Source organism: Drosophila busckii, chromosome 3L (genome assembly GCF_011750605.1).
Source record: "Drosophila busckii strain San Diego stock center, stock number 13000-0081.31 chromosome 3L, ASM1175060v1, whole genome shotgun sequence".
NCBI lineage: Eukaryota > Metazoa > Arthropoda > Insecta > Diptera > Drosophilidae > Drosophila > Drosophila busckii.
In genome coordinates this window covers 8,899,561-8,916,679 of record NC_046606.1, presented here as the reverse complement: position 1 = coordinate 8,916,679, position 17,119 = coordinate 8,899,561, and the positions used below count along the sequence as shown (strand labels likewise).

At 38.2% G+C, this 17,119-nt stretch overlaps 4 protein-coding genes and 1 long non-coding RNA gene across 6 annotated transcripts; 2 read left to right on the top strand and 3 right to left on the bottom strand.

Annotated features, from left to right (window-relative positions):
- Positions 1-61: 61 nt before the first annotated feature.
- LOC108599166 lies at positions 62-5,401 on the bottom strand. Its single transcript, XR_001915121.1, has 3 exons — positions 5,314-5,401; positions 793-845; positions 62-727 (listed from the first exon to the last, which is right to left on the bottom strand). It is a non-coding gene; the product is annotated as an uncharacterized LOC108599166 (long non-coding RNA).
- Positions 5,402-5,665: 264 nt separating this feature from the next.
- LOC108598460 (ubiquitin fusion degradation protein 1 homolog) lies at positions 5,666-6,822 on the top strand. The gene is made up of 2 exons (XM_017985105.2): positions 5,666-5,875; positions 5,935-6,822. The coding sequence occupies exons 1-2, from the start codon at positions 5,743-5,745 to the stop codon at positions 6,744-6,746; spliced, it is 945 nt and encodes a 314-aa protein (XP_017840594.1). The 5' UTR covers positions 5,666-5,742; the 3' UTR covers positions 6,747-6,822.
- On the bottom strand, positions 6,741-7,838 carry LOC108598461 (39S ribosomal protein L2, mitochondrial). The gene is made up of 2 exons (XM_017985106.2): positions 7,309-7,838; positions 6,741-7,248 (listed from the first exon to the last, which is right to left on the bottom strand). Exons 1-2 carry the CDS (start codon positions 7,778-7,780, stop codon positions 6,830-6,832), a joined length of 891 nt encoding a protein of 296 aa, XP_017840595.1. The 5' UTR covers positions 7,781-7,838; the 3' UTR covers positions 6,741-6,829.
- Positions 7,839-8,370: 532 nt separating this feature from the next.
- On the top strand, positions 8,371-14,716 carry LOC108600788 (forkhead box protein K2). Of its 2 annotated transcripts, none has more exons than XM_017988563.2 (9): positions 8,371-8,505; positions 10,886-11,601; positions 11,668-12,140; positions 12,554-12,651; positions 12,721-12,938; positions 13,010-13,194; positions 13,259-13,354; positions 13,417-13,531; positions 13,596-14,716. In XM_017988563.2, exons 2-9 carry the CDS (start codon positions 10,949-10,951, stop codon positions 13,924-13,926), a joined length of 2,169 nt encoding a protein of 722 aa, XP_017844052.1. In that variant the 5' UTR covers positions 8,371-8,505; positions 10,886-10,948; the 3' UTR covers positions 13,927-14,716. The 2 variants fall into 2 exon arrangements, with proteins under 2 accessions (XP_017844052.1, XP_017844051.1); XM_017988562.2 differs by having other exon boundaries at positions 8,373-8,505; positions 12,718-12,938.
- Positions 14,717-14,968: 252 nt separating this feature from the next.
- LOC108600284 (xaa-Pro aminopeptidase ApepP) lies at positions 14,969-17,067 on the bottom strand. The gene is made up of 2 exons (XM_017987755.2): positions 16,970-17,067; positions 14,969-16,910 (listed from the first exon to the last, which is right to left on the bottom strand). The coding sequence occupies exon 2, from the start codon at positions 16,877-16,879 to the stop codon at positions 15,044-15,046; it is 1,836 nt and encodes a 611-aa protein (XP_017843244.1). The 5' UTR covers positions 16,880-16,910; positions 16,970-17,067; the 3' UTR covers positions 14,969-15,043.
- Positions 17,068-17,119: the final 52 nt, after the last annotated feature.

Sequence of the window (17,119 nt, the reverse complement as noted above, 5' to 3'; positions counted from 1 at the left end):
ATACTACAGTAATACCGCAATAAAAAACAAAAAATAATCTTAATAGGTAATAATTGAAAAAAAGAGAAGTTTTTTTCAAATATTTTTTAAACAGCCATATTTGCGCTTAGACCTCATTGTTCTTATTTTCATAGTGAAAATATTTTATGCAAAAGTACAGTCCCGCGCTCGACACACACACAGACAGTTACACACTGAGCGTAAGTACTAGTAGTAATTATATAAAAAAATTAAATTTTACAACCCCACACAATGCAAGGGGTTTTTTCTCTGCTCAGCTCAGCTCAGCTCGGCTGCCTTAGAAGTATGCAATAAATTAAGTTACAACTAAATAAATTATTAAGTATGCTGCAGACAAAACAAGCACAAAAACGCGAAATAAATTAAAGTTGGATGTGTAGACACTGGACACTGGGGATATACTAGTTAGACTCTAAATTAATACTCTTATCACTGCCTAAGCTTGCTGGCCAACTAAGCGTATGCGTAATTTTTGTTGACTGCGTCGCAAAGCTCTGAGAATTGTTGGAGTTGTGATTTTATAATTTGCAGCAATTGAAAGCACTTTAGTGTAATGCTTTCCAGTTGTTGTTGCTGTAATTGGCCTTGTTGTTAGTGCTATTGATTTGAGTGGAGTTAAGTGTTGTATAAGTTGTTGTTGTTGGTGTTGTAACAAAGTAGTTTCTTGTTATGTTGAATAGGAGTTGATGGTGGTTGAATTAATAAACTGCAATAAAAAAGAAAATTTCCTTCGTAATCATAATTTTATTATTATTTAAAGTCCACACATACCTGACGTTCAGGACAGCATAAATGATTCCACGTCAGAGAGATATTCACCATGTCTGCAAACAAAATAAAACAATTAATATCAACAATATAAATTTAGCTGCACAAAAGATTTCCAAGTTCAATGCAATGGGCCCTTAATTAATTGCGAGCTTTGTTTGTGCAATTCAATTGAAAAACTACTGCAATTGTTGCAATTTATTTATATTTTGCATGTATTTATAGGTCGCGCCCCACTAAGCACGTGCGCCAGCATTTTGCTTGATTAGAAACATTTTCCAAAGAAAAACGCAATTGAAATTGAAATTGTACTCGTAATTATTGTTAATGGATCGTTAGATCATTGGGGCTACGTTTGACAAAGGCATATAGTATGTATATACATATGTAAGTTCATGTAAACATGTCATGAAAATTACAGTTTGGTTAATACTGGATTACGAATTTAGTTAAGACGCAATTTATTTCATACATCTAACGCGCCATTACAACGATACTCTAACTGTTTTTAAACAGGAAATAAATTACATAACAAGTATTGATTGTGTATCAAATAAAATTAGGTTAACAGTAGCTATTTTAAATCAATTTGATATGCAATAGAATATTCCACATATAAAAGCCACCTAACATGTTTAAATACATGAAATAAAATATGATTCATTTTGGAAATATTTCTATAATAGCTCTGCTGGCACTTTTGTGCGTTATGCGACCTCCAAAGATTCCTAGGCGTAGATAAGACAATCTAACCGAACATTTCAGCAATTTCAGTTTTAATGTTGACTGATTCTGTTATTCTGACTGATTTTCAATAAAAGGCTTTTAAATAAAATAAATATTTTTGTTTTTATTTTAAAAATATAAGTAAGTATGCATAAACTATGAAACAAGCATAAAAGCAATTCGAGTTTGAACTTAATTGCAGTAAAGGGATTAAGTTTGGCCAACTTTCAAATACACTTTGTCGAAAGTATCGCAGCAAACACACTCACAACTACTTTTAATTTATGTTGGCAGTCTAAAAACTTTTGAAATAAATAAACCAAAATAGAACAATTGAATTCTGTTTTTAAGTCAATCAATCAATTTAGTTGTTTAGTTTTTAAACAAATTATGAAACAAATAAATACTTTTCTCGGGGAAATCCATTAGTTTTCATACAAATTTTTAAATAAAATAAAAAAAAAAAAGATATTTGATGATGTCAGCTTAAACAATTAAGAAACAAGAATATACAGATGGTAAGAAATTTGCTAATACTGTGTCACAATCCGTCAATAATCCATTTAAAAATTATAGTTTTCTGTCCAACGAGATCCTATATAAGCGCAATAAATATTTTCATTTTTAATAAACAAAAAATGGCTATATTTGGAAAATTATCTGTACTACTGCTAATAGCTCTTTTGGCCATGGCAATGCCACGTACTCCAAGAGGTCCTCGCAGAGGCTCACGACCATAAATTTAGGAAACAACAGACTGGATCTTCATAAGATACAATGCCAGTAATCTGGATATAATTAATTAATAATATTGAAATGTTGTCGACTGACGTGTACAGGAAATAAACGTTTTAAAATGTAAAGCCAAATCGAATTTATATTCATACATTTACAAAATTAATATTCATACATTTACAAAATTAATTTATTTTGCAACGCCAATTATTGCATAAAAAATGAAAAAGTACTTAAGCTACTGCCACGAAAAATGAACAATTCATTAATAACAGACATGAAGTGCTTTCTACCAATATTTTTGCTGGCGCTGGCAGCTTTGAGCGGGGTGAAGTCCCAGTACAGTGAGTAAAATAAATAAAAGTAGCTAAACGTAAGTAAAATATTTTTAATTGTGCACAATTGCAGAGACAACCCCACAGAGTGAGTGGTGCAAATTGAACTTGGGGCCCGCTTGGGGAGGCAGAATATGCTAGTAGAAGCATTAGCAATAAAATTAAGCTTGATGCTGCCTAATTGTTGTAAATAAACTTCTTAACAACACACACTCCATATCAGTTTTTTAATCCAGGACAGTAGCTGATGATTGACTATGCCAAGGCTACATTTAAATTTTATATAGCATGCAAACACTTTGGAAAATGCTTACAATACATTATAAGCTCTTATTGCAAGCGTTTGCAATTTATTGCGTTCAGCTAAAAATAAACACAACACACGCAAACGCAACGAAGCACTGAACAGTGCTTGCTAAACTGTAAGCTAATGGACATTTGCATTGGCGCCAAGCCTGCCTAACAGTTATGGCGTAGGCAGTGCAATAAACAAACGACGCTATATAATGAAATTAATTGTATGGAGAGGGCCACAAAACATTGCATGTTTATATCTCTGGCAGAATGGGGCCATAATATAGGCATTATCGTCAATGACAACCTTGGCATTCATTGTAAGCTGCATTTAATTCGTATATTGATTTAATTTTCCGCAATGCAAACGCTATGCACATAATAATTTGCACTTAAATTTACACAATTTTCCAAAATATTTCTCCACTCTGCGTGTTTTAGCTTTGAATTGCCAAGAACTTTGCTCGATTTCACTTTAATTAACGCTGTTACGTTAGTTGCAACAACGTAAGGCTTACTGAATCTTCTCTCTACCGGCAAGTGTAACTTCCAAGAAATTGCATCAACCAAGAATAACAGAAAGCAACAACAAACAAACAACCCCTTGTGGGCGAGCTTACGGTCTATTCTGTTTGTGGGGGTGTTTATTTGTTGTTGGGTGGTTGCAGCAGCAAGTTCAAGGTCATTTGCTGTGAAGCCCTCTAATTTGAAACAGGTTAATTGTTACTCTCAAACTGTAAATCTCGCACACTCTGATCACTGAGGCGCAAAATCATTTGCATTCAATCAATACGAGGGGCTGGTATGGCAACGGCTGTAGCAAGTTGAAAAGGGGCAAGAGCGCTTTGAGCAATTAGCAAGCACGTGCAACATGTAAGCTGCAACAAAATAACAACAAGATATTCAAAGCAATTAAGCGGAAATCTGCCTAGCGCAGTAATTAGAGAAAAAGGAAATGCCAACGAGAAGAATGTGTTGTAAGCTTTGCCAAAAAAGAAGCAAAATAAACACACACACACATATGTATGCATATAATCAAGATGTAAATTCCCTTCCCTCTCTTCAGTTTCTCATTGGAACACAACATAAAACAAAACTTCGATGTACATACGGCATGGCAACAGCGAAATCAGCCACAGAATAAGAATAAAACAACAATAAAGTAGAGAGAGGCACAAGCCAAATGATGAAAAGCAAGGAGCTTGAGGTAATTTTACAGATGAGCTAGCAATATCCAGATAAATCCAATTATTATTTGTTAGATGCAAATTAGGCAAGCCATAGGTACACATATACATGCAAACATATGCACGCATGCAAATTTAAACTGTACTTTTGGTCTAGTTAAAGCTCACTTCAAATGAGAGTTTGCGGCTTATGCTACCTACTCTTTGTTAAGGCTGCTGCTGATGATGAACACGGACATACAAACAAATACATGTACATATGGGTTATATGTATGCGTGACCTTGTTGGGGTTGCGATTGCCGCTTTCGTTCTGTTTACTTTTCTAATAAATATCATACATGCAGAAATTATTGCTTTTATATTTACAATTGACGTATTTGTAATCAATACACACACACACACATTTACACAGTATGCACATACGACAACTGTATATTTATAATTTTGTCTCTTGCATGCTTTAAATAGTTTTCACGTGCCAAACTGTACGAGAAAAAATGCCGCTTGAGCAGTTGGTGCTGCCTTTGATTCGACTAAGCGCAGAGTTCTCTTGAATAGAAAAAAACATGAAATTAGGATTTCACAAATATGTGGGAAAACTCCATCGAGAGACTTCGAGGCGCTTCTGAGTCATAATGCATATACTATACACACACATACATACACATACTAGGTGTAGGAGGGTTTTAGGCTGTATGACCTATGAACTCAGCAGCCGCATGAAATTAGTCTGATTGGAAACGTGTAGTGCGATAGAGAGAGCTATATAGCAGCTGCTACACAACAAGGGGATTTCAAAAAACAGCTGCAACAAATACATCAAATGTACATCACTACAATAAGGGATAGGCCGTGGCTTTTAACTGTACCAATAAGCTTATTATTTAGACAATTTTGAAAATGTATTAAATGTAAATGTACTGCCTTTTATTATTGATTTTTCTAAACGCATTGTTCTTGTTGCCTTTTATTATTTAAATCTTTTGAATGTTTTAGAATACGCTAGCGAAAGCGTATGTATAAAAACACATACACACAGACTCCCACGTATTGTGTGTACACGCGATTGGCAAAAAAAAAAAAAACACGCGGCGCCAGCAGGACCACGCAAGGATACACACTCTTAAAGCATTTGCGAAATTATTCACAAGCTCATAGACACCCACTTTATATATTGTTTTCTTTATGCTGTATTATTTTTAGCATATTGCAATAATCGTTCAGAATTATTTATTAATTTACTCACTTGATATAGCAGCACTTTCAAATCGAATTGATTATTGAAAATTTGAAGCGTGACGCGCGATGTGAACTGTTACCAGTGATGGCTTGTTAGCCTATTTGTGGCGAGATTTAGTATTTTTTTAAATTTTCGCAAGTGCTTATAGCCAAAAAGCTAACATTTTTAATTTCATCTAACTTATTAGCTTCTTTAACAAAAAATTAAATTAATATAGAATTGGAAATTCACAGAAAGAAACTGTATAATAATAATAATATAAAACTTATTATGTCTCGTTTTTTGTCACCGATGCTTGCTACCGAAACTCGATATTTCTGCAGCTCGATTAGCAATGTCCCAGCACTAAGCCAAAAACAAAAACACCAAAAACAATCGTGACATTACAAATAGAAAAAAACATTCGAGTTTATTAGGAAAATTTTGAACGTGATAATGTTTCACTTCAGCGGCTTTAACATGATGTTTCCAGATGGGGGTGGACGAAACTTTCAAGCAACATACAAATGCTTCTCGGTATCCATGCTGCCAGGCAATGAGCGCTCTGATGTTGAAAAAGGAGGAAAAAGTTGCGTACCCAAAACATAAAGAAACGTATGCTAAACGTTTTTTTTTTACTATTTGCAGTTATTATGCCGCCATCGGCACTAGACTCTCTTACACGATTAAACGTGGAATATCCAATGCTTTTCAAGCTAGTAAATAAGAAAAAGTCGCGCACCTCACACGCTGGCGTGCTGGAGTTTGTGGCAGACGAGGGCAAATGCTATTTACCATACTGGATGATGGATAATCTGTTGCTGGAGGAGGGCGATATATTAATCATTGAGAGCGTCTCACTACCAGTGGCCACATTCTCAAAGTTTCAGCCACACAGCACAGATTTTCTAGACATTACCAATCCCAAAGCGGTGCTTGAGAACGCACTTCGTAACTTTGCTTGTCTCACGAAGGGCGACGTCATTGCTATCAAGTATAACAAAAAGGTCTACGAACTGTGCGTGCTGGAGACAAAACCAGGCAATGCCGTCAGCATTATAGAGTGCGATATGAATGTGGAGTTTGAGGCGCCAGTGGGCTACAAGGAGCACAGTGATCAACAGCCTGCTGGACAGTCAGGTAGCCAAGCAGCTGGCGGGAGCGATGCTAATGCCGGCGGCGCTGTACTTGAAGAGGTCGTGGAGACCTTTAAGGGATCGGGAGTGCGTCTCGATGGCAAAAAGAAGAAAGACAGCCAAATGGAGACGCCAGTGCTAAAGAAAGTACTCCCACGCGGCGTGCCCGATCACGATTTTCAGTTTGGATTATTGCGCTTTGATCGCAGCATCAAGCCTATTAGCGATCGCAATCAAGTGAATGCCGATGCCATCAGCGAAGCTGATTCCGAAGCAGACAGCTTCCATGGTACTGGGTTCTCAATGAAAAAAACACGCAAGTAGTTATTTAAAGTTTCACACGACTCATGTAGTAATAGAATGAAATTAACAACATACATATATTAAATACAAGCAGTTTTAGTTGTTTACAAATTTAGCGTAAGTCGTAACTCCTGCTCCTTGGGCGGTGCTGGTGGCTTTATGGTTGTCATGGGCGGCAATTTGCGTATCTTACGTCCGTGTTTGCCCTCTTTACGTTTCCACAGTCCTGAACGTGGTCTATTTCCCAGCTCACGCATACGCTGAGCACTGCCCACATGTTCCTTATTGTGTTCCACATTGGAGAGGCGTCCCACTGTCGCCATGCAGCTTCGATCAAAGGCAAATTCACGCTTGGAGGGCAACTGCACTACGACCTTATCGTCGAACTTGCGCAGTATGGTGCCAAAGGTACCAGCTGCATGTATGAGATGGCACGGCTGTCCGGGATTCTTTTCCAGGCAATGAATGCGTGTGCCAACAGGTAGCGCGCCAAGCGGATAAGCGTCACCCTCATTTGGACGCACTGAGAAGATATTCAGTATTAGCATATTTATTTGTTAAATCAACTTGCAAAAGCTCTTACCTGGTATGCGAGGAATCACACGGGATGTCTTCAATATATCGCCCTCCTTCATGTTTTCTGTGGCCAGTATGTACTTCAGTTCATCGCCTATAGCCACCAAAGCTACCTTGGCTGTACGACAGCCGTCACGCAGCAGCTCCAGCACACGCTCCTCCTGTGGCGCGCCTTCTCTGGGACCATCCCGAACCCACTTAATCCAGCGATATTCTTGTTTTATTCCACCGCCAATTCCTTTTGCCACCATGCGGCCTGTAACAGGATCACGGCCAGCTAGATGTGTAATTTTTAGGGGCTCCACAGTATACTCTTCTGGAAAGTGCACTGTTCGACGAAACTGTTGGCCTGCGCCCGGTTGAGGTTTCTCCACAAATTTTGTTTTAAAACGCAACTGTTGCAAGGCTGCCACAGCTCCGCACTGTTGTGGATGCCGCGACAAAGTGCAGCTGGCAAGCAAACGCGTCAGTCCTTGCATTTTCACACACAATTTAACGCGATTATTTTTATTAATTAATATCAGCGAGTATTCTGCAGCTGTTACGAAAATGAAGAAAATAATAATCAAGTATCGATACTTGACATGCACAAGTGCTAACATAATGTTAAGTTACGTTTATTTTACAATGCCGCATATTATAAATTTATAAAGCAAGTAATGTGATTATGCCGAAAAATTAACAGTAGTATATATTTTAAAGTGATTGTCTATTTTTAAATACATATTCCTATTAGTAAAATAAAAAAAAACGATTTTGGCGCCCTGGAACTAGTAATATAACAAAATGTAACTGTTACTCGTGCTTCAATATGTAAATTATTTCAAGCTTATTCTTAATAAGACGGAACATTTTTTGATAATACATATCTTACAATAAAAAACCAATTTATTTTATTTTTTATATACTACAATAAGTATTATAAGTCTAGCAAAAAAATATTAACATATAGAGATCTGTTAAAACAGCAAAACAAATTTGAATCGATATCAATTCTGTTAAGGACTGACCACGAGCTCTGTTAAACCCAGGGCAGCAGCAAGCGCGATTCTTCTTCTGCTGCAAGCAAATAAGAATTGAAAAAAACCGCATAAAATTGTGAAAAGTGCACAAATTACGTTTAGAATAGCCTTAAATCCAAATTTAAACGCAAATTTTCGGTAAAACTTCATTAAAAACACGACTAAAGCAACAGTTAAATAAGGTACGCAATACAAAAAATAAAAAAGAATAATAAACAAGGCGAATGAGAGATTGAAGGAAAATAATATACACACACACACACAAACAAACACTCTTGTTGTTGCCCATAACGAAAAACGGAATGAAAAACGTGTTGTGCTAAATTTTCTAAGCAAAAAATAGAAAACGTAAGAAAGAAATAATAATAAAAGCGAAAAACAAAAACATTTGGTGTAATAACAACAAATAAAAGCACGTAATTATAAATAAATTAATTGGTGTTGGTAGAAGTAGAGTTTAATAATAATACACATGTACACATATATATGTATGTATGCACATATGTCGGTATGTATGTATGTACACAGAAGCATAATATTAGTAAAAATAAAGTACTTATTGTTTTCGAGCGTGTACAATTTAAATATATGTATGTATGTGAGATGTTGTAAGTGGTATATGTATGTATCCTTAACTGTTTGTACATATTTTAGTGTTAGGTGGAAAAAAGCGGGCGGCAAGTTTACGCAATCGCCAACTAGACAATCAAGCATATATACAGACAAACATATGTATATATTTACATTTTCACAATACATGCACGTTTATATACATACATAAGTACATACATATATTTGTAGGCAAGTATGTATCAAAATCAAAGCAGGTGAGTCGAGCCGCGCCGACGTCGTTTGTTTTTTATTTTGTTTTCGGCATTTTTACGCATTTTCAATATGTCTTACATTCACATGTACTCAAAGGTGTGTGAGTGTATTTTGGTGTTTTTATTTATTTATTGTGTTTCTGTTTTGCCGAAGAGTGACCTAACGACGTTGCGAGAGTTGTTGCTGGTGTGAGTGCGAGTGAGTGTCTGTGTATGAGTATGGTATTGTTGTATTTATTTTTATAGCATTTTATTTACGTTGTTTTCGTTAATTTTATTTTGGTTTCGTTTTGCGCATGCAAAGCTCGATCGATTGAATGGGCGCTCATATTAAGAGAGAGGGTGGGACAACTTTTTGTCTCTGCGGATGTACATACACATGTATGCATGAAGTAAGCACGTTATCCGATAAGTAAATTTGTGATAATATAAATAAATAATAAAAATATATATAAATTTTAATTTTAAATCTTAATAAATGTACAACGCTGACTTATTCAATCAAATTCGTTAAAATTTACAGTGAAGTGACATAAGAATGTTAATTGTACCTGTTTTTAAACACATAAATTTAAAAATGTTAATTTTTAGGAGAAGTAGATCGAAGTTTAAAAATGGCTAAGATCAATCACTGATGTGATCACTAAAAGTGCTTTAATTTTTGCCAACACTATTATGTACGAACGCATACATGAAGAAAAGCACGTTTTCATAATTTTTCCCCCAACACGTTTATTGAGCATCACTGCATAGCGAAAATGTGAGCGATGTAAACAATAACAAAAATATTTATAAAAAAATACGCTTATCAGCTTTTTTAAAGGGAAACATGCATTTGATTTATTTGACTTTTTTTTATTATGTTACTTTCGACCGGTTAAATTGTATTGGGGCTTGGGCTCCGGCATTTGCGCTTCTCTCTCTCTCTCTCTCTTATTTATTTTTTATTTGCTCTCCCTCTTCTCTTACCGACTGTTGCCCGGGCAAATTGATGAAACAGTGGAACGCACGCGCTCTCCACTGCATTTGGTGTATGTATGTATGTGTGAGTCGTTTACTCACGACGTAGTAGTAGTAGTAGTAGTATTAGTGTTGTTATTGTTTTTATTGTTGTGGCTTGTTGCCGAGTGCGAGTAAGTTAAATGTACATATCCATATATTGGTGTCAATGTGTATGAGTCTGTGCGAAGAGTATGTATGTGTGGGTGTATGTAGCAAAACATAGCAAAGTAAAAGCCGAAAACGAAGCAAAATGTCAGTACATGTGTTTTTGCTTTAGTATGTATTGGTCTCTCAGCAGCGGCAGTTGCGGCGGCGGGTGTATATATGTGTGTGTTTGCTTGTGCGGCAGTGTGTGTGTATATATTTGGAAAATATTTTGCTGATGGAAAACCTTGAGCATTAAAGCCCAAAACACGCGTGAAAAGCTGCACAAATAAATTCATTAAGCACATTTTTATATATTTGCTGGTGAGCATTGAACGCGCTTTTGTGTAGGTTTTATTTGCGATAAATTTTAGCGCGCCGCATACAGAAATAAAATAAGAAACGGCGAAAAAACGAAAACGAAAGAAAACAACAAAATAAACAATAGCAAATGTTTGTGCTGCATGTGTGTTTGTGTGTATTATTTTCAATGCGCTATGTACTTACATACATAAATAAATAAATAAATATTTGTTGTGCTTGATAATTTATAATAATTGTAACTATACATGTTTTTTTTTTCTCAATGTAGTTATAAACACCACAATAAGAACAACAACAGAGCAGCAGCAGCAGCAAGTGGATACCAAACTCAATGGCCGCCACTACAACAACAACCACAACATTAGCAACAAACACCAACAACATAAGCCACAACAATAACATTAACAACAGCCACAACACTATCAGTACCAATAACAATCATATTGTAACGGTGCACACCGTCTTGAACACACCCACCTCCGCCGCAGCAGCTGCAGCAGCAGTCGCATCTAGCGGCGCTGCCGACGCAGCAACTGTTGCCGCAGCCAAGGACATGCTGCAGTTGCATCATAATCATAGCTCTGCAGCGCTGAACAACAACAACAACAATAACAATACCAACAACAATAGCGCCGATTTGGCCAACAATCAAAATAGCAACAATAACAATAACAATTCAACAAACCACCCACCTGCCCATGTAGTTGCCTCTAATTCTTCGCCATCGAATGCCTATGGCGTGCTGCGCTTTAACGAGGACCTGCTGCACATAACGGACGAGGTGACCGTCATTGGTCGCAACTCTTCCACATCACTGGTGCACTTCAATGTGGCCGAGAACAATCTGGTCTCTCGCAAGCATTTCCAGGTTATTTACGATCCGGAGCAGCGCGCCTTCTTTGTCCAGTGCCTCAGCAAGAACGGCATATTTGTGGATGATTTTCTGCAGCGACGCAATGTCGATGCGCTCCGGCTTCCACAAAGGTATGTCCATTAGTCTATTAGCACCATATGTAGTACTCTAACTAAATTGTTCTTTCTGCATTTCAGCTGTTTCTTTCGATTTCCAAGCACGGAGATACGCATAGAGTTTGAAAGCTTTGTCGCAGCACCCGCGGATTTGGATAGAACCGATGGTGCGGCTGCAGCCACTGCGCTTAGCAGCGCGTCGGGACCAGCGGGGTCAGCTGGTGCGCATGTTATAATCACGCCCTCGCCGCGGGATGAGCTTCATTCACTGCACTCGTCGCATCACAATCAGCAGCAGCAACAACAGCAGCAGCAGTCGGCACATCATCTGCCGCAGCAGCAACAATCGTTGTCGTCACATCATCCACTTCCGCATGCACCACACCACCCGCTTCACCACACAACGCAACAGCAACAGCGACTGCCAGGAGCGCCGACATCAGCGGCGACAGCTCACTTACTGCCTGGTGGCAACGATGCTTCCGGTATCTACTCACCGCTCAAGATTTCAATACCCAAGAAGGAACAAAAGAGTCCCTATCTATCACCAACTGGCAAGTGGAATTTTTCTCTACCAATACGAAAGGGGTTTATGGAATACTTTGTCAAGTTTTTGAGTCTATTCAAATTTTCATTCGGCAGCTGTTTAAACAAAATATTTTTTCTTTGGCATAACAAAACACACACATAAAATGTTAAGTTGGAAGGCTTTACTATATGTGTTGACCTTTAGACAACGAATGGTGCGAATGCGCCAACGCAAGCGTCAAGAGCAAAGCACCAGTGCAACAGTTGAAGATGAAAGTGCTGCTATAGTAGACACCAGTAGTACATCAAACGCTTTAAAATAAACAAAAGAAAGCTTTTCGGATTATTAAATATGATTGAGCAATAGTATTCTGTTAGCTCCTTACATTTAATGCTCTTGACATCGGAATCATTATAAACATTTTTATTTTACAAACAGGTACAATCAGCGCTGCCAATAGTTGTCCGGCTAGTCCACGTCAGGGCTTCCATCAGAGTCAGAGCAATAACTACAATAATTACAGCAGCAACAATACGGTAAATTGCTAGCGCACTCCATATATTTTATGTAAATTAATTGTTTTTTTTATTGCCTTTTCTTAGCAGGATCTATTCCAAACACCATCGACGGCCAGCTACAATGTCAATGAGAAGCCGCCGTATAGCTACGCACAGTTAATTGTTCAGGCCATATCTGCCGCACCTGACAAGCAGCTTACGCTCTCTGGCATTTATTCATTCATTGTCAAGCATTATCCATATTATCGCAAGGAGACCAACAAGGGCTGGCAAAATTCCATACGTCATAATCTCAGTTTGAATAGGTACAGGCATTTGTATATATGCTCTCTTAAAATTGTGTGCTATATTTGTTTTTTTTTTTTAATACTTACAGGTATTTCATCAAAGTAGCGCGGTCGCAAGATGAGCCTGGCAAGGGTTCGTTTTGGCGCATTGATCCAGACAGCGGTGCCAAGCTGATTGATCACAGCTACAAGAAGCGACGCCAGCGCAGCAGTCAAGGCTTTAGACCACCTTATGGCATGCCACGCTCGGCACCCGTCTCGCCCAGTCACATGGGTAAGTTTTGCCCAACAATAGTGTTGTGCTAACGTAACTGTATGCTGTATCCTTCTCCTTGCAGATAACTCACGTGAGAGCTCACCTCTGCAGGATATTGTGTTGCAATCAGCGCCCGGCTCACCCGGGCTGTCGCTCGAACAGCGCAACGCCGATGCTGGTAAACTTAACAGCAGCAACTTCTTATTAATGTTACTCATGTGTCAAACTTATCGCTTGCAGAAATCATCTACAGCTCTCAGACTGCACACCAGCAACAGCAGCAGCAGCAGCAGCAACAGCAACAACCACAGCAGCAACAGCCACAGACGGTGGTTAACAATTCCAATCAATACAGGTGCATTTATAAAATTTCAAATTAATTGCAATCAAATTTGTAATAATATATTGATGTACTTTAGCACCATTGGCAGCCCGTACTTTATTACTAATCAAAGCGGTGGCGTAACTGTGCAACAGGCGCAAGTAGATACCGCAACTGGTGGCGGGAGCGGAGTGGGTGCCTTGATTGCACTTAAACGAAATCATGTCATGGCCGTATCGCATGCTGGACCAACGTCTATACACCAGCAGCAGTCGCAGCAGCTCCAGCATCATTCAGAGATTATTTACGAGGAGCTGCCCACAGATTACAGCGGTCATATGGAGGCCGGCGCTGAAGAGGAGTGCGTTGCATCGGACGCCAAGCCCACCGTGGCCAAGCGCCCCAAATATGTCTCAGAGGTGCTCTGATGCGTGCGCATACAGAAGCACAGTCAAAACAAAGGCAAATAATAATTAATGCAAGCAAAACAAAAACGCAGAGAAACGGCGCGACGTGAAGCAGAGCACGATGTGAAACTCAAAGAAATTGTAAGAAGTCAAGCAAAGCAAAGCCCACTTGAAGGAATTTTCCAGAAAGCATGAAAACAAAACAAGTATATATTCATCTTGTATATTGAATTTGCCACTCCCACAAAAAATAATCACAAAGGCACGCATAAAATAATATTATAATAATGGTAATTGAAAAGATAAAAACTTAAATTGTTTAGACAATTTGTAAAAAAAAAAAAGAAGAAAAAGCAAAACAAATTTGTTGTTTTATAATAGAACAGTGAGATTGTGTTTTTATATGTTGACCGTAAAACGGTAAAGCGTCGTGCACATAATACAGTTAAAAAAAAGTCCTCATGATTACGATTTAACCCTTAGCTCTGACGAATTCAATATGCTCGATGACGCTACTCTCTAAGTACATACAATAAATTCTAAGATTTAAATCGAAGTAATTCAAATACAAATTACAAGAAACAAACAAATTCATGCATACATTATATATATTATATATGTATATAGAAATATATACGATTTATTATTGTAAAATGATGTTTAAGATGTTATAGCTATGTGACCGAATGCGAGAGGAAAAAGAAATAATTATGTATTTGTAAAGTCATGCAAAGTAACAAACAAACAGGCGAATGAATATTATTACCTATCTACATACCTTTACCTATATCGATTTAAACATAAATAAATATATCTATATATACATATATAAATATATTAAAAGAAACTATATACAAAATATTAAAAGCTACAAAAAAATATTATAAATAAATATCTACAAATCTAGGGATACAAACAAATACATTATAAAGCAAACCATCTACGTATAAAACAAAACAAAAACTAAAAAATTGCACTTTATTTCTTAATAGTGAAGAAAATCCCATTTAAGTGTTTGGACAAATTGTGTATTAAAAAAAAAAAACGTAAAAAATTTGCAATGTTGTTTTTATATAATATATTTATAAAAGGCTTTAATCAAAATGCATACATGATATTTCAAGAAACAAATACATAACTAAATAGATTTTGTTTCCTTCTTTAGCCAGGCCAAGGTTAGATTATCATTCTTTAACAATGGGGAAAGCGTATCCCACACTAACTGATGATAGCTATTCAAGAGGTGTACCTCCTCTGGAGTAAGGAGCTCCTTGATGACCATCTTGGTCTGCTTGGGGCACATTGTTACGGTTTTGAAGGTTAATGCGCCACGATTAGCAAAATTATATTTGCAGGTTGCCGGCACAATCTGCACAATATCCTCAATCCTGATGCCAAATTCGCCATCCTGATAGTAGCCAGGTTCGTTGGAAATGAACATGTTGGGCTGTAGACCCGGATCGTCGGGCATGAGACGGAAGCCAATGCCCATGGGGCCCTCATGCACATTTAAAAAGTGCCCAACACCATGACCCGTGCCATGTCCATAGTCTAATCCTACATCCCACAGCGACTTTCTAGCCAATGCATCCAAGAAGTGACCCTTAATTAATGTGGGAAACACAGTAGAGCCCAAAGTTAATTGACCTTTAAGCACGCGTGTATAGGCCTCCTTCTGGAAGTCCGTAGGATTGCCAAAGTGCAATGTGCGTGTCACATCTGTAGTACCGTCTAAGTACTGTGCACCGGAGTCGCATAGATAAACCTCCTTGTCGTTAATGCTGCGATTTGTCTCCTTCTCTGGATGGTAGTGTATAACAGAGCCATTGGGACCCGAGGCGCTAATCGTGCTGAAACTAAGTCCCATATAGTTATCTTTAGTGCTGCGGAAAGATTCGAGCTTATCAGCGCCAGATATTTCATCGACTTGCTCGCCATTCGCAATGGCTTGCTCCAACCAGGCAAAGTATTGACACAATGCGACGCCATCGCGTATATGACTGTTGATAAATCCCTCTGCCTCTTTGCAGTTCTTAATCGCTTTGAACAGCGCTATGGGCGTGATATCATGATGTCTTGTTGGTTTTGGTATCAGCGCGTTCAAATACATTGAGCTGGTGGGTGATACCCATGTTTTGCCAGTGCAGTTGTTGGCAATTTGATTTGTGGCATCGCCAATCGTTTCATAGGGTCGTATTGTTATCTTTACATTGTTTTCAATCTGATGTTGCTCAAAGTTATCGGGCAGTTTATTGGCATCTACAAATAGCACTATATCGTCCAGGGTTATAATCATATAGGCAAAGAAAACGGGATTGAAATCAATGTCAGAGCCACGCATGTTCAAGAACCAAGCGATCTCGTCTAGTGCACTAACAATCAAAGCGCCTGCGCCTTTTTGATTCATTTGCTCACGCAAGCGATCCCACTTTTTGGCAATTGTCTCGCCGGCCAACTCCAGGGGAAGAGGTATAATCTTGTTTGAAGTACGCGGTGGCTGGTCATCGCCCCATACATCGTCGATCAAGTTGCGCTCTATGCCCACCAAGTTGCAGTTGGCTGCATTTAGCTCCTTCTCAATCGCTTTGACTACACGGTATGAGAATAGACGTGGATCTACTCCCACAGCACTGCCACTGGGCAAGTTTTTACCCAGCCATGCTCCAATTGAGGGTGTGGTTGCTAAGCCATCTTTCATCAGAGTCCAGTTCGAGTCCAACTGCTTCTCTGCCTGTTGATAATAACGGCCGTCTGTCCATAGGAGCGCCTTGTCTTCTGTTACAACTGCCGTCCCCGCTGATCCAGTAAACCCACTTATGAAAGCTCTGCGCTCATCGTGCCTGCACAAATATTCGCTCTGATGTTGATCATCAGACGGCACTACATATGCACTTATGCCATTTACGCCTGGTGCACAGGCGAGCTTCATAAGCTCGCGCAGCTTTATTAAATTCTGCGTCGTGGCTTTCATCATGCCTGCTGCAGTTAAACTAGCTTATCTAAAGCTATTGTGCGGTATAAGTAACAATAACTGATATTATGTGATAAGTAATCTGATTATTACCTAGTTAATTTACGATTTCGCACCGGTTTTCTTTTAAACAATTTCGTTTTGCTTAATCACTAGTGGATGACAGTGTGCAATTCGTTACATTTACCTTTTTTATTAGCAAGTATCATCCACAACACTGATTTATCGATAGGCATACGCAAG

What these genes read in the sequence shown, in the direction of transcription:
- LOC108598460 (XM_017985105.2), top strand. Translation starts at nt 5,743, where the DNA reads ATGTTTCACTTCAGCGGCTTTAACATGATGTTTCCAGATGGGGGTGGA. An exon ending in TGTTGAAAAAGGAGGAAAAA is followed by an intron (nt 5,876 to 5,934) that starts GTTGCGTACCCA and finishes TACTATTTGCAG; the next exon opens with TTATTATGCCGCCATCGGCA.
- LOC108600788 (XM_017988562.2), top strand. Translation starts at nt 10,949, where the DNA reads ATGGCCGCCACTACAACAACAACCACAACATTAGCAACAAACACCAAC. An exon ending in ATTACAGCAGCAACAATACG is followed by an intron (nt 12,652 to 12,717) that starts GTAAATTGCTAG and finishes GCCTTTTCTTAG; the next exon opens with CAGGATCTATTCCAAACACC. An exon ending in AACAATTCCAATCAATACAG is followed by an intron (nt 13,532 to 13,595) that starts GTGCATTTATAA and finishes GATGTACTTTAG; the next exon opens with CACCATTGGCAGCCCGTACT.
- LOC108598461 (XM_017985106.2), bottom strand. Translation starts at nt 7,780, where the DNA reads ATGCAAGGACTGACGCGTTTGCTTGCCAGCTGCACTTTGTCGCGGCAT. An exon ending in TGTGATTCCTCGCATACCAG is followed by an intron (nt 7,249 to 7,308) that starts GTAAGAGCTTTT and finishes ATATCTTCTCAG; the next exon opens with TGCGTCCAAATGAGGGTGAC.
- LOC108600284 (XM_017987755.2), bottom strand. Translation starts at nt 16,879, where the DNA reads ATGATGAAAGCCACGACGCAGAATTTAATAAAGCTGCGCGAGCTTATG.